Source organism: Caloenas nicobarica, chromosome 14 (assembly GCF_036013445.1).
Source record: "Caloenas nicobarica isolate bCalNic1 chromosome 14, bCalNic1.hap1, whole genome shotgun sequence".
Taxonomy (NCBI): domain Eukaryota; kingdom Metazoa; phylum Chordata; class Aves; order Columbiformes; family Columbidae; genus Caloenas; species Caloenas nicobarica.
In genome coordinates, this window is record NC_088258.1 from 8,027,032 (window position 1) to 8,040,928 (window position 13,897).

The 13,897-nt window shown below is 36.9% G+C and overlaps 1 protein-coding gene across 1 annotated transcript in view; it reads right to left on the reverse strand.

Annotated features, from left to right (window-relative positions):
- Positions 1 to 1,599: 1,599 nt before the first annotated feature.
- The window catches only part of VWA3A (von Willebrand factor A domain containing 3A), a 28,415-nt gene continuing 16,117 nt past the window's right edge, over positions 1,600 to 13,897 (reverse strand). The window contains exons 21-33 of the mRNA XM_065644879.1: positions 13,180 to 13,338; positions 12,820 to 12,910; positions 11,625 to 11,735; positions 10,953 to 11,050; positions 10,658 to 10,807; positions 9,871 to 9,979; positions 8,992 to 9,136; positions 8,711 to 8,855; positions 7,577 to 7,728; positions 5,605 to 5,731; positions 4,906 to 5,003; positions 3,422 to 3,485; positions 1,600 to 2,199 (exon numbers count right to left, since the gene is read on the reverse strand). Coding sequence (XP_065500951.1) covers positions 2,194 to 2,199; positions 3,422 to 3,485; positions 4,906 to 5,003; positions 5,605 to 5,731; positions 7,577 to 7,728; positions 8,711 to 8,855; positions 8,992 to 9,136; positions 9,871 to 9,979; positions 10,658 to 10,807; positions 10,953 to 11,050; positions 11,625 to 11,735; positions 12,820 to 12,910; positions 13,180 to 13,338 — 1,455 coding nt within the window. The 3' untranslated portion in view covers positions 1,600 to 2,193. The remainder of the gene's footprint in view (positions 2,200 to 3,421; positions 3,486 to 4,905; positions 5,004 to 5,604; positions 5,732 to 7,576; positions 7,729 to 8,710; positions 8,856 to 8,991; positions 9,137 to 9,870; positions 9,980 to 10,657; positions 10,808 to 10,952; positions 11,051 to 11,624; positions 11,736 to 12,819; positions 12,911 to 13,179; positions 13,339 to 13,897) is intronic.

Below are 13,897 nucleotides of genomic sequence, written 5' to 3' on the forward strand. Positions count from 1 at the left end.
ACGAGAGTTTCCAGATAGGCAGGCAGGAGACAGAAACTATATTTTAAGGGAAAGAGCTGCTCAGAATAGATGGCAGGACTGAGCAGCCTGCAAGACAAGGCTCCAGCAGCACAGAGAGAGGCTGCACAGCCTGAGAACACCTACAAAAGTGAAGCTGGACAGGATGCAATGGCTAAAGACCATAACACCCAACTATTTTATGGCTTCTGTGGTTACACAAATTCTAATGTCAACATTTATTCCCTGCTTTTACATTGCATTTTTCTTGAACACGAGACTTAGAAACCCTTACCTGACACCAGCAGCAAAGAGAAGGCTTCTGAATTCCTAGCGCCTACTTTAAGCATGCTCAAGAGAACGTGAGAGACTTGCTACATTCTGCCCATAGAAACGACCAGTCTAAACCAAAACAAACAGCTGAGGGATGAGTACTAGTGCAGGCTGCCGTCAACTAAGGATTACACAGGTCCATTGACAATCAGTCTACAGACACACTGTGTAAACAGAATTGGTTTTAATGAGTAAAATATCTGAACACCAAACACTATACAGGAAAAAAAAAAGCTGTAAAGTGTGACATATTGCAATCTAACACAAGACACTGAAATATTCTGATGCTTTTCCACGTTTGCAAAATCTGACATGTGCATTACTATCCTATTTCACAAAAAGTTTATGATATCATTTAACATACATGCACAAGTATATTTCTTCTTAAGTTTCTTTTAAAGTACCTTCATAAAAATATCAGAATCTATGCTACACTACCATGACATTTCTTAAATCCTCCAAGGAATAAATAAGGATCTCTTTTTGCGAATACAGGAACTTCATCCTTTCTACCTGGATTTACTGTTTTAACATTTCCATGACTACAAATCCACTCATTTTATCAGTGATAATCACCTAATATTTATATATGCTGAATAAAAATGCAAATAATCCTCTTAATTTACAATTAACATTTTCATATCAAAACATGTCAGCAGTTACACACATACCAACACATATACTAATAAAATCACAGAAAGTGATGCATAGTACAAACCACCAATTTAACCGCAATATTTCACAGCAGGCTCAGGCTGGCACTGCCATGGAATGCGGGAGTCAGCTGGTGCAGAGCACACAACATGAAAAAGAAACTTTTATGATTGAAATTATTTTTAAGTCTTTATGGAGACAAAACAGATGGAGGGACAGAGAAGATATCAGTATCTCCCATATGAAAGTATATCCAATCATTCCCATCAGTTGGCACTCAGGAGATGCAAATGGCTCCTGAATAAACTCAGATCAAGTATCTGAATTTTGCAGTCTGAGTCCATTTTCATTAAATATTACATATATTAAACACCTGCGATGAATTCCTAACCCTCTGAAAGAATAACAGTAAACATCCACGAAATCCTAGTGAACTCCCTTGCAGAGTTCCTCATTAAAAAAATGTATATTTCAAATAATCAACTGGAAAAATGTATGCTTCATTACTGCAGTTAACTTAAACTGGATTTTCTTATATTTTCTTATTTGTTTGCATGTCTGATGATTTCTGAATCATCAACTCTATATCCTTCTCTACCAGCAACATACAAAGCAAAGAGTCGAAATTATTATTAGCAAACTTCTTTTAGCAAAAACATTAATTCCAAGCTTTGTTTTCTGCACTAAGGTTATTTCTTTGACTTCCTACACAAAACTGGCATAAAGAGTTCTCTTTCTAGTACCACAGCCACCTGTCCCGTTGATTAGGGATAATGAGCACCAGCAAAGAAGTCTCAAACCACTGCCAAAAAAGAAATCTTACCTTGGACATACCACCAACTGATTGAAGCAATTATTAGTGTGCTGCAGTAGCAGAGAAACAAAAATTGTGATCCTGTATGGCTAGTAATTATATTAGAAATACATTACACTTTTAAAATTTGTATTAGCTATAAACATAAGTAGAGGATATTTTTCAATAAAGTTTGGAGAGTTCAGGGCTTGATTTACTTTGAGTCCTGCAAAGTCTGCAAGTGGAATAAGTCAGTAGCATTTATCATCTGTAACCTCTCCTCTTGCCAGCAGTTGAGAGACCTGTTGTTGCATCTTCCCTCCTTCCACTTGAAGCTGGAAGCTTTCAGCACACTCTGAAAAGCAGACTAGTGGTACCACTCCAAACCTCTTCCGTGCATTTTCTTAATCTAAAATTTAATCCTACAAGTCAAGCACATGAATAGTTTTTTTTAAATACGATTCAAAACATATAAGCTGCACAGACTTACCATTACCCTTGACAAAATGGTCTTGGAAAAATAATATAAATTAACTTGATTAACTTCCCATTTTCCTTACTTACGTGTTTAACTATGTTTGTGTTTAATGCTGTGTACTTTCTGAAGTACATTAACAGGAATTCCTTCCTATACACTCCACAAGCAATACAGTTTACCCTGGAAGGCTGAAAGACAGAGATGCTTGTGGAACACCAGCCTCTGCCTACACACGCCTGTGACAACCTTCTTGCTGCTACAGGACAGTTACGTATGTTTCCTCTCCAAGAATCTCTCTTTTAGTGATCAGCCCTTAAGTGCTGAATTCTGCACATACTTGACCAGGCTCCAGGTTCCATTCTCCATGAAGCAAACATTCAAAACGAGCAGCTCTGACTGCAATTTTTTTCTTTTTCTTCTCTTTGAATGACTGGGCAATGTTTGTACACCAAAATACAAACTACAGCTATAGAAACAAGAATTTAAGAAACAGTCTCACTATGTATCTGCTTTACCCAGTTCCTCAATGAATATCATGGCGGTCCTAAGCTCTCTAGTGCAACACTCTCTGTAGCTGGCTGCATGTCCGCTTTGTCGCTCAAACAGCTCTGTGACACATGCTTCTGTCTTGTTTAACCCTGTAATACTGTAATTTTTACTTTGCCAATTTAAAAGCAGCATGTTGGCTCTGTGAGAAGTTGAGTTTGTCCAGCTGCCTCTCCTACAACTTTCTAATGATAGTCCAGTGTTTGCTGAGGCTGTCTTTAGTATTAGTGGGGTCTTTCTTCAGTCAGCCTTGCCCATTTAACTGATAAACCATGCAACCCATGTAGCAATTATTATTATAGCCATTACATCTGGTCCTAACCCTCTAATGTCCTTAGCTGTTTGCTCTTAGAAAGAGCCGAACCATTAATAACTACAAGTGCACATCTGCCTTGCTCCTGTCATCCCAGACATAGTTTATTTGAACTGCTCTTTGTATATATTAGGTTATACTGCGGACTAGCTCAGCTAAAAACTAAAATCGTTACAAGTGTTTTCAACTTTGAAAAAAGTCACTGCTGGAAATTAATACATTTTACATTAGACTTATGAAGTATTATTCTTCTTCTGAAATACATGAACTGTATATAAACTTTGATCTGTTTGTAGTGTCTATTTACCTGAGCGCTTTTTTTACAGCCAGACTTGTCCTTTTGGTCTATATTCCATTTTTGCAGTAATAACCTGTTGGAAAGAAAACCAAAACAAAAAAAATTACAGCAGCTTTTAACAGAGACAGAGAGTAGCTGTGTATCTCTGTTTAGCCATGTGTGACAGAAAACCTTTCCACCGAGGAGGTATAATGCATTTTAAAGCTCTTTGTGAGTACTTTTGCCTACTGTTACTATTGAAATGGCAATTTCGGGTTCTGGGTTGGCAATTAGGAAGCGTAACAATGAAGACACATCAATACAATTCAGCTGCCCTTCACTCCAGTTCTAGGCAGGTCCAAAGTGAGCTCTGGATGACCCCAGCAGCAGCAGAGAACGTGTGCCGCCTCAGCCAGGTCAGTCCCTGAGGCACAGACAGCACGCGGTGCCACAGGCTCTGCTGCTGCCAGCAACTCATTCAGCTCACCTGGAGTTCGCTGGGACACCTTTGCCTGGTGTCACGTTGTGTGGTTATCTGTCATATAACTGCTAAGAGAAAAAGGAAAAAGAAACTTCATGCTGAGGGAGGATGCTGAAGAGAAGATGAAGGAAGGGAGACAAACTTGAAGAGTGTTGGCAAAAAATTCTTATTCTATGAAGCGAAAAGGAGGCTGAAAATTAAAGAAGAGTGGAAGATGCACAGCAAATTCTGGTGGGCCCATGACTTAATAGGGAAAAGAAAAAGAGTCAAATTATTTAGGAAAGCAGAAAAAGACTGAGATTGAGAGAATGATTTTGTCAGATTCTTCAGTAAATCAGGAAATATAAGAAGAGTGAAGAGGAAGGCTTAGGGAATCTTCCCAGAAAAAGGCTAGTAGAAACTTTACAGATCTTTAGAGGCAAAAAGAAAGGGAGATTGATGGCAACTTGAAAAGTAAATGGGATTGTTTGGTAACAGAGGAAAGATCTCACATTATACCATGCAGACAACACAATTCTAGCAGATAGAGAATGGATGACGATGCAGTTAGAGAAGTTAGGATGAAGTAGGATAGAAGGAGCCCATACAGGTTTTGGAAAATAAAAGTTATTTGCATTTCTGAGTAAGAAGTCATACTAAAGGAAGAGGTACTAAAGAGACCATTGCATCACAAGAGTCAATTTTCTCTTTTAATAATATACACAAAGAGAAATTAATTGATTTGGCAGACGACAAAACTCAGCAAGGAGAAGAACAACTTAATGTAATTTCACTCTAAGATGAGAAATGGAGGGAAAACTGAGAGAAAACAACAGCCCTGAAGTTTACAACACATTGTTAGAAGTTGCTCAGATCCTTTACCACGATGGCAACTAATTGTGTAAGACTCTAAAACTAAATCCCTCTGAAGCAGCTGGTACAAGAAAAGAAACAGCAATTATTTTTTAAATAGCAGACACTGGAGATCAAATATTATTTTCTTCCTTCCATGAAATAAAAAAACAATTATTGAAGATTCTTCATAAATACTCACCTCAAAGATTTTGCCTGCTTTAAGAAAGCTCTAGCTTTTGTCACTTCTTGAGTAAGTTTCTTTAAATCATCTCCTTCAAAGTAAGGGAAAACTGGATCCTGAAAACAGAATTAATATATTCTACTTTAACTTGCACCTATTTATTATTTACAATTTGTATCAACTTAATTAACTGAGACTAAGCTCTAAATCTCCCTATTCGTACCTACTTGCAGAGGTCTTGGTCTTACAAGGGAAGAGCAGAGCAGCTCTGGATTGAATATGGTTCTGTTCATTACCATATTTTTCTGCTGGGCAATCCCTGAGGTCTCCTACTGGAGCATTAATGTGCTTGACACTGTATAAGGATTTTACATTTACACACATGAAATACAAGAAGGTAAGGATAAGAAGGCATAGTAGAAGCTAAAGTTAGCTTAAAAACCACAGTGTCCACATACAAGATTTTTTTTGCTTCTCTTCCAAAAACGATATTGCATTATATACTTCTTTCTTGGGTTGGGCCACCTGGCCAAGGCAGCTAGCAGAGAGGCAAAGCCAGATACTGATCTCCTTTCATTTTCAATGTGAAGTATCTAAGGAGCCCTATATTAATTTTTCTCATGACTTTTCTTCTTTAAATGTAGTTTGACTACTGATGAACAACTAAGTTGAAATAAAACAAAACCAAACACAACAAAACTGAACTATTTAACATACATCTTCATCATCAAGCCCCTCTGTCAACATTCTGTGTGCTGCTAATTGTCCATCCACATCTCCAAACCCGCAATGGTAGCGCCCTCCTGTTTGGGAAGCAAGCTTCTTCAGAAATTCATTAGCTCCTCTGTTAACAACAAAGTAGTAAGTTACTTATGAAAATTATTTCTCTGAAAGCAACGACAACAGAAAAAGAATTTCAAGGAATTCCTCAAAAATATTACATCAAAACGAACAGTCTGGAGAACGTGATTATAAACTTCCGTTAGCAACTGACAATCAGAAATGATAATGAAGAATGTAACACTGCTTAGCTGTCATAACCTCCAAACCCAGGCTATTTTTGGACAAGAGGTTCAGTATAGCAATAAAACCAAAAGAAGCAACTAAACCAAGAAGCCCAGAAGCCACGCTGGCAGGTAAAGGGCAGTAATATTTTACACAGGCGAAGAAAACCACAAGCTGAGAAACTTCATAAAGGGAAAGAACATTTTGTGCATGTCTCATATTTTATTCTCTTGCCTAAGCATCTATTAATTGCCATTGTCCAACAAGAACCATTGGGATAACTGGTACAGTTGTTACTATATTCTTGTTGCAAGTATGCCAAATCACACACTTGTACTGCCATTTCTACATCGTTTGAGAGTCCTGTCTCCCAAGCGCTAGCATTGCAAAGTCAAAAATAGTCAGGCATCCATTAATTTCAAGTAAGCTGCAAGGATTGATTCCATTCTAGAATTGGACACTAAATCTCCACAAGTAACTAGGAGATTTCTTTGAAAGGAAGCAGCAGATTTTTTTTCAGAGTAACTCGTAGTCAGAAGTGACATCTTTCTCCCTTATCAGATTGCCTTAACATAGTTATTGCCTACTGACCACTTACCCAAATTATATGCAAATAAATTAACTCAAAAATATTCATAAATAAAGACTTATCATAAATAATACTTAAAGTTGGCTTTTTCAACTTAGGACCAATAATTCTATCTACTAAGAAGTCTACCACTTCTCTTGATGGCTTGTAAAATGACATCTGAAGTGTCATATTTCGAGGGTTAGCTCTGAGGTCTATGAGCTACCACAGCAGTAGCTTTGGAGCAGTAATGGAATTTTGAAGCAAATCCTCCAATTATTTTTGTCTGCTATGTGTAGGTTTGGCTCTCACAGCAGCTCTGCTGTGTGCAAACTGTATTTATTTAGCAGGAGCCTAGTCTAGAAACTCCAGTCTATTATACATATGCTCTCAACATTTTATCAGGTATTAGTGTGGTTATATGACCACAACATTCTCCAGCGTACACCTAGCAGACATGCCCACAGATGACTCCTGAACCACCCGCAGCTCTGCAAACACCCTGAAGCTCTAATGAATAGTTCAACCCTCGTTGTGCCCTATTTTCTCATTGCTGTCATCTGAAGAACTGCTGGCCTGTTTGGCCACCTGTGCCCTGCGTCACACAGCCACTGCCATGAGAGAGAATCTGGAGGAGCACATACTTTTGGATATTGTCCCATGATCTCCAATACTGGACAACACAAAGACGCCTGAGATATCCAAAGATATATCTTTATCCCACATCCCACCATGGCGCGCATTAGCACTTTCCTAGTGCTGATTCCAGTCCGGGTCAGTGTATTAACTTCTTATGCCTCTGTAGGGCTGTGTATGTGACTAGAGACAGGACTACGGGAACCAGCTCAGTGCTGCAGACTAGTGATGAGATCGCTTCTCTGGGTGTGAAGACAAGTTTCTCAAGAACATGAGCTGCAGGAAACGTAGGCCCACAGGCAATTAATTCCCTGTGCCAGAACAGCCCTCCCAGTGCACGTGGGCACACATCAACGTCTGGCTCAATTCTGGTGTTCAGTGACCTGGGCACGTGGCACATTTTGGTAACACAGCCTTTTGACAATAAATAAACTAGTAATTTCAAATATTTTTTTGTTGTTCTTACAAAGTATCATATACCTGTCTGTACAGCTAAAAGAAATGGTGTGGATTTTAGTAGCTTGTTTCTTTCTCAATCCTTCAATTTCTTTCAAAATCAGACTGCAACTGGTGTCTGGTTTTCCATCAGTCAACACGTAAAGTGCCTCTATACCTTGGAAACCAAGCGCTTTCTGAAAAGCAGAAAATAAGCTTAAATAATTAGTACATTTATACAAGAAGTTATATTTCAGAATGAAAACACTATTCCAATGATTTAAGATAGCTTTATATTTACCACATCATTAATCAAGTTAGTACTGTCTTTTCCTTTTCACTAAGTATGAAAGAGCTAAAGGATATACATTTGAAAAATAAACAAGTAGATTATCTGTAGCATAAAGCAATATATTCGTAAGCAGGGCATCAATAAAAACTGACTCATTGAAATAAGCAAATTAACTGGTTTTGGAGAACTGCTGCCAGAAGATTTTTACATCAGATTTTGTGAGAATTAAAGATGCTTAATGTCTGCAAATCAGGCTCACAAGGGCTTGGCCTTTTTATATTATAAAAACTGGCTACAGTAATTGACTCTGTGACATGTTTGTAACACAGACATGCCTTATAGTTCTACTGGACTCAGTTCACCATGAATTCCGTAACATTTATAAGAAGATTCTGCAAGGGTGTCTAGAACAAGCATCATTAATTTAAGACAACGTTTATTTTTTTATTCTCATGATATTGCAAGTTCTTTCAGTCTCTGTGTTAAATTATTATTACTAGTTAATTTCTAAACAGAGAATTTTTATATGAGAAAAGGTTCTTCACCTCTTACTGAAGTTCAAGAATTGCTTCTTTAAAAGCCCTGTTTGGCTCAGAGCAAATGTAATCAGCCATAGTTGTACATAAGCATCACTTTGAGCAACTGGACATTTTCTCTCTCCAGTATTCTTTGAACACAAATATTAATGCAACCATTAATGTTTCACATTTTTCTTAAACTCAGCATAAGCAATGAATTCTAGTATCTATGAACCCTGGGGACAGGAACAGTGGCTTGATTACAGATCTGTTCAGTGTTTTGTATAGATAAATGTCGTATGCCAGATGGAAGTGTTTTAGCACCAAAAGGCACAATGTCTTCTCCAAAATGTGGTACAGTTTACTAACCTGTAAAGCCATAAGGATGCATGTATTACCATGAGCGTGGAATCTGGATGCCCACTGCACAGCATCATGACATGTTTCATCAGTCGCCTCTACAAGACAATCCTTCCAACTCTCTGTATTTTCTGCAAATCTCAGCAGGTTAAACCTAATGAGAAAGATGGCCCATAACATTTAACCCTAACCAATACTATCAGTCACCTCAGATAAGCCAGTTTTGAAATAAGTAAAAAAACCTCAACAAACCAAACACAAAACTAAACCAAATCAGTAGTTCATCATACCTGACTTCATTTTTTCTCAGCTGTTCCCAGATAAGGGAGGTAAGTTCTTTTGTGATATGTGGCAAATACGGGTCCATGGAACCAGATGTATCAATCAGAACACAGACATTTGCTTCTAAGATGGTACCAAACAATCTTCGACTTCCTGGGCCGGAACATTAAAACTAAGTGTCATTACATAGGCTTATTTTATTGAATATATGACTTTATCGAGCATTCTGTAAAATCTTCAGTCTTTAGTGGTTTTTCTGGGCATGTTTCTACATAAGAAATTCTAATCCGTGTGGAAACTAGGTAGTTCAAAGGTTAATAATAGAAACGGCTTCTGCCATTTCCAATCTAGTACTATCAAGCATTAATTACTAGCCAATTGTAGCAACCTGCATTAAGCAATTTGTAGCTCCTACTTTACCATCCAGCAAAAAATTAAACTGTTTCCCAACAAAGATCTTCATGAGCAACAGAAGGATCAAAATACTTTTCACCAGCAGTGACGCTGAACTCCTAAATAGGGCACGTTTTTAGCACAAGAAACAGAAAAGCTAATTTTGTTTGTATATGTTACCGTATATATTTTGTTGATATGAAGCTTTTGACACCAGGAACCTTGTAATAATGTATACAACATACAAAAAAGAAAAACATCACAGCCCTATTTCTTTCACAGCAAGCTAGATGTTCATCAGCTACAGAGATGATGAATTCTCTTGTATTCTACTTTATTGACATAAAAATACTTTTTAAAATTTTAATGAAATGCAAAATGAATGACCTTTATATACTGATTATGTTCAGATTTATTCTATTAGAAATAGTCGACAAGAAGATTTTATGTATGTTTAAGTTGTGCTTTATAGAAAACCAGATGCACACCAATACCTGACAGAAGCCACTGCATTCTTTGTATATATCGCTGCAACACTTTCTCCAGCTGTTCAGTGTAGATTTCCAGTTCTTTAGATTGAAACTGCAGATGTTTCACAACCCCCTGGAAAAATTCAGTTTGTATAAGAGCATCTTGCTTCAGGAGATTTGAGCTCAGCTGCTATATACGGAATGTCTACATTAGAAATCAGGGAGATTAAGTTTTTTGTCTTTACCTCCACAAAATAGTGTTAGAAAATTTTTGTCACTCTCTTGCTACTAAATAACTGGTTCACCCGAATCAGGAAAGCCTAGTTCTCATCACAGCCAGTTGCACTGGGCAGTATATTTATATAATTTGATTGCAGAGGTGCATCTGTTGCATTATTTCTGACAGTTTTATAGAGATAATACAGCAATAATATCCTGGACTTAACTTTCCATGGTTGTCTCCAGGCATTACACAAACAGAAATAATCAAGATCCAACATTTTCCCAGTTTCGAGTCACATGATTTTTAAAAGCTTTACTTAAAATTTTAAAATTGTTTTTCACACTCTATGAGCAGAGGAGATGCCATACGTTCCAAAGATCCTATGTAGTTTGCGCTTCAAACATACTAAGTATTTTTTGTAGCGAATAAATGACCTTCTCTGGCTTTGTAATACAAGAGTGACTTAGAAAGAACAAGGAATAATGGAGGGAACATCACACTACCAAGCCACAAACACTGATCAACATGTATTGTCTTAAACAAATACCCTTTCAACGATGTAGGTAGATGACATCAGCAAAAACTTACATTGATTTCTACACTTGGGAAGATACGACAGTATTTCGCTGATACTTTCTTGTGCAGAGAATCCACAGTTTTCTTTTGGTGAGTACAGCCTGGACCAAACAATCTGGGCAGTTCTAGTTTAAGTTTTTTAATGCTGTACTTGGTCAGCCACTTGTAAGACAAACAAACGGAGCACTTGGCTGTTAGTAAATATTAGAACAGTTTAAGAAATAATACATTGTACAGATTTAACATGTCCACGTTAATTCAGAAGGATAATTCTAAAATGAGAATTTATAAGTAATGAGCAAAATACCTCTTTGCTTGAACACATTTCCTCTTTTTTTGGCAACATAACAGAGGGAACAGACTTTCTGATGCACATTATCTTTGGATACTTTCGGTATACTGTACCTAGTTAAGAAAATTAACAAAGTAGTATTGGGACTCCTAGGTTTAAATGATAGCCCTTATAAATCACATCTGACTGGTGATTAAAAAAAACCAAAACCAAACAGCAACAAAAAACCACAGAAACAAAAAATCTTAAAATCCACAGACTAGCATTTCATAAACAATTCCACATTTGAAAGAAAATAGTTTCTACAGAAAGTACTTAAAACTCCCTTATTTTTAAAAATTGTCACCTTAAAAACATTCCAAACCAAATCTTCTGTAAACATCAGTGACAACAGCATTTTTCATTAGAGCACCTTTGATCAAAACATCCCAAAGGACTTTACAAAAACAAAACCACCAAAAACCTACCCCCCCGCCACAAAAACAAAACAGAAAGAGCCAACCCCCTCTAGACCTCCCAAAAAACAAACACCAAACCAAAAAACCCCACCACTATTTGATAAGTGAAATTCACTTTCACTCACTATTTAAAGCTGATTGATTATCACTGATGTAACATCCTACCAGTTTTATAACATAAACACTGATAAGCAAAAGGCTTCACCCATCATATCCTGATAACACATACCCACGTTTCTTCCTTTATCAGTATAAAATACTGACATGGAAGACTCTGGCTCCTGCCTGGGTTTATGCTTTCTTTTATTCTCAGTCTGAGGCCATTCTTTTGTTGTTTGTGCTACAAATAAAAAAGATGATGACTTACTTCAGCTAGATAAAACTCTCACATGCAACCTTGATCTTCAGTTCATAGTTTCCTATTGACATAGTTCTAAATACTTAACTTTCTTAGACACTATTTAAGAAAAATCCATATTATAGAACTACTTACGCTACTTTCATAAAATTGGAACCAAAACCTTTGCAAATTTATAAATTACCATCAGGAAGAATGCCATAGGGCATAATTTAAAAAGATTAGGGGTTTAGAATAAGCATAATATTTTTTTGAAAAGCCAATTAACATTGTACAAAGCACCGCATATGCAAATACGAATCTAGATTTGTAAACACTGCTACATATCAACAATCTAACTTCAATCAATCAGGAGACTTCGAGACTCAAATTTAACATAAACATTTTTTTAAACTGCAGGTGTTCGCAAAGATGCAAAGAAAAAACACAAGAAAATTACAAAAATGGAGGAGAAAGGAATAGGACTTCAAGGGATCAACAGTGACTGAAATCGCTTTAAGTGCTGTTCCATATACCGGGAGCGGTTGCAAGAGTCAGCACTTGAGGTAACCTGACACTTGTGTTGTAATTTTCCTTCATTACTGGATCATAAATAAAGTGAAATGGCATATTATTTACAATGAGATCTAACAGTATTAGCAGAAAAGCATATATTGAACTAATAACATAATAAATCTCTGAATTGTTGAGACTTTGAAAAAAAATGGAGTTTAAATTGAAAACCAAGACAAGTGAGGTTCTGTTTATGGCTTCAGGAGTGAGACAAAGTGGGGCTCTACTTTCCACCACACACACTCGACATTTCCTGATATAGGATGGTGTTCAATCCTATGACCTAGAAATAATTTTACAGCTGTGCAGTGTTCCTGCCCCTCACAACCTAAAAGAAAGCTCGATGCATTACAGCTAAAACTCATCCTGAAGTAATTTCAAAACAACCACAATCCTTCCTATCAGTCTGATTAAAGACTAAAATTGCAAGTGTTTCTACAAACTTAATTGAAATCTCTAATTTAATACAAAACCCAAAGAGACTCAAGACAAAAAGCCCCTCATCCATACAGACCTGGTGGAATTTCTGCTTTGGCACTAGTGGGACGCCATGCCAGTGCTCTTACGGAAGCACTTCTCTCTGCACCATGGTTCTCTTTAATATTCTATAAACACATATAATTAAACAAAATTAAAAATTTTAGTAGTATTTCAGTTGGATCATAACTAAATTATTCAAAACTGAAACTACCCTTTATCATTCTCTAATTCCTGCAAATTAAAACGTAAATTCAGAGTACTATCACAGTGCTGTTTTACTTCCTTCAAATTTTCAGCCTGAGCACTTCTCTCACAAAGAGCATCTCACATCTGATAGCTGGGTAGAATCTCAAATTGAAACACACGATATCTTAAAAATGGGACCACTTCAAACCATTCTAGCCAGACTCAGAGCTGTGGGTTTAGGAGATGGCAACTTGTGTGGCCTTCTTTTCTCGTTCTTCCTGAGCACGTTTGAGTCTCCTTCTGGTGTAAATGCATTAACAGACTGATTTACTGAACGTTGCTTCAAGGATTCCACTAGGAATGCACACTGAAATGGAAGTTCACATCATTTAGTAATTCATATACGTGAAATTTAAGTAAGTGACATTTCAAAGACATTTATTACTTCAAAAATAAATAAAATTCACACCAAATTTATTAATCTGGTAATGCTTAGCATCTAAGTGAATAAAAACCCCCTTGTGCTGGGCTTGTTCAAACACATAGCAGGAAATCCTTCTTGTTCTGAGCAAACATTCCAAAAGAAAAGGCAACAGTACGCAAACCAAGACCAGAACAAACTGGAAGATGATGAACCAAGTATATGCAAACATTAAATGATAACAAAATATTTTAAGATCCCATTGAATATCCACCAACTCTTCTTTTTAAAAATACTTTTGTGACTCAGACTTGCTTGCAACAAGGTGCTTGGACTTCTGGACATATACCTTGCTGCATACATCTTCTTAATGACACTGTAAGAAGCAACAACCATACTGCCAGGCTGGCTATATTGCTGCAGTTGCTTTGTTAGATTGATTACCTTTGGAAAAAGTCATGTGCTGTAATATGGAGAGAGACAGTCTAGTTCTACATCCTTAGTA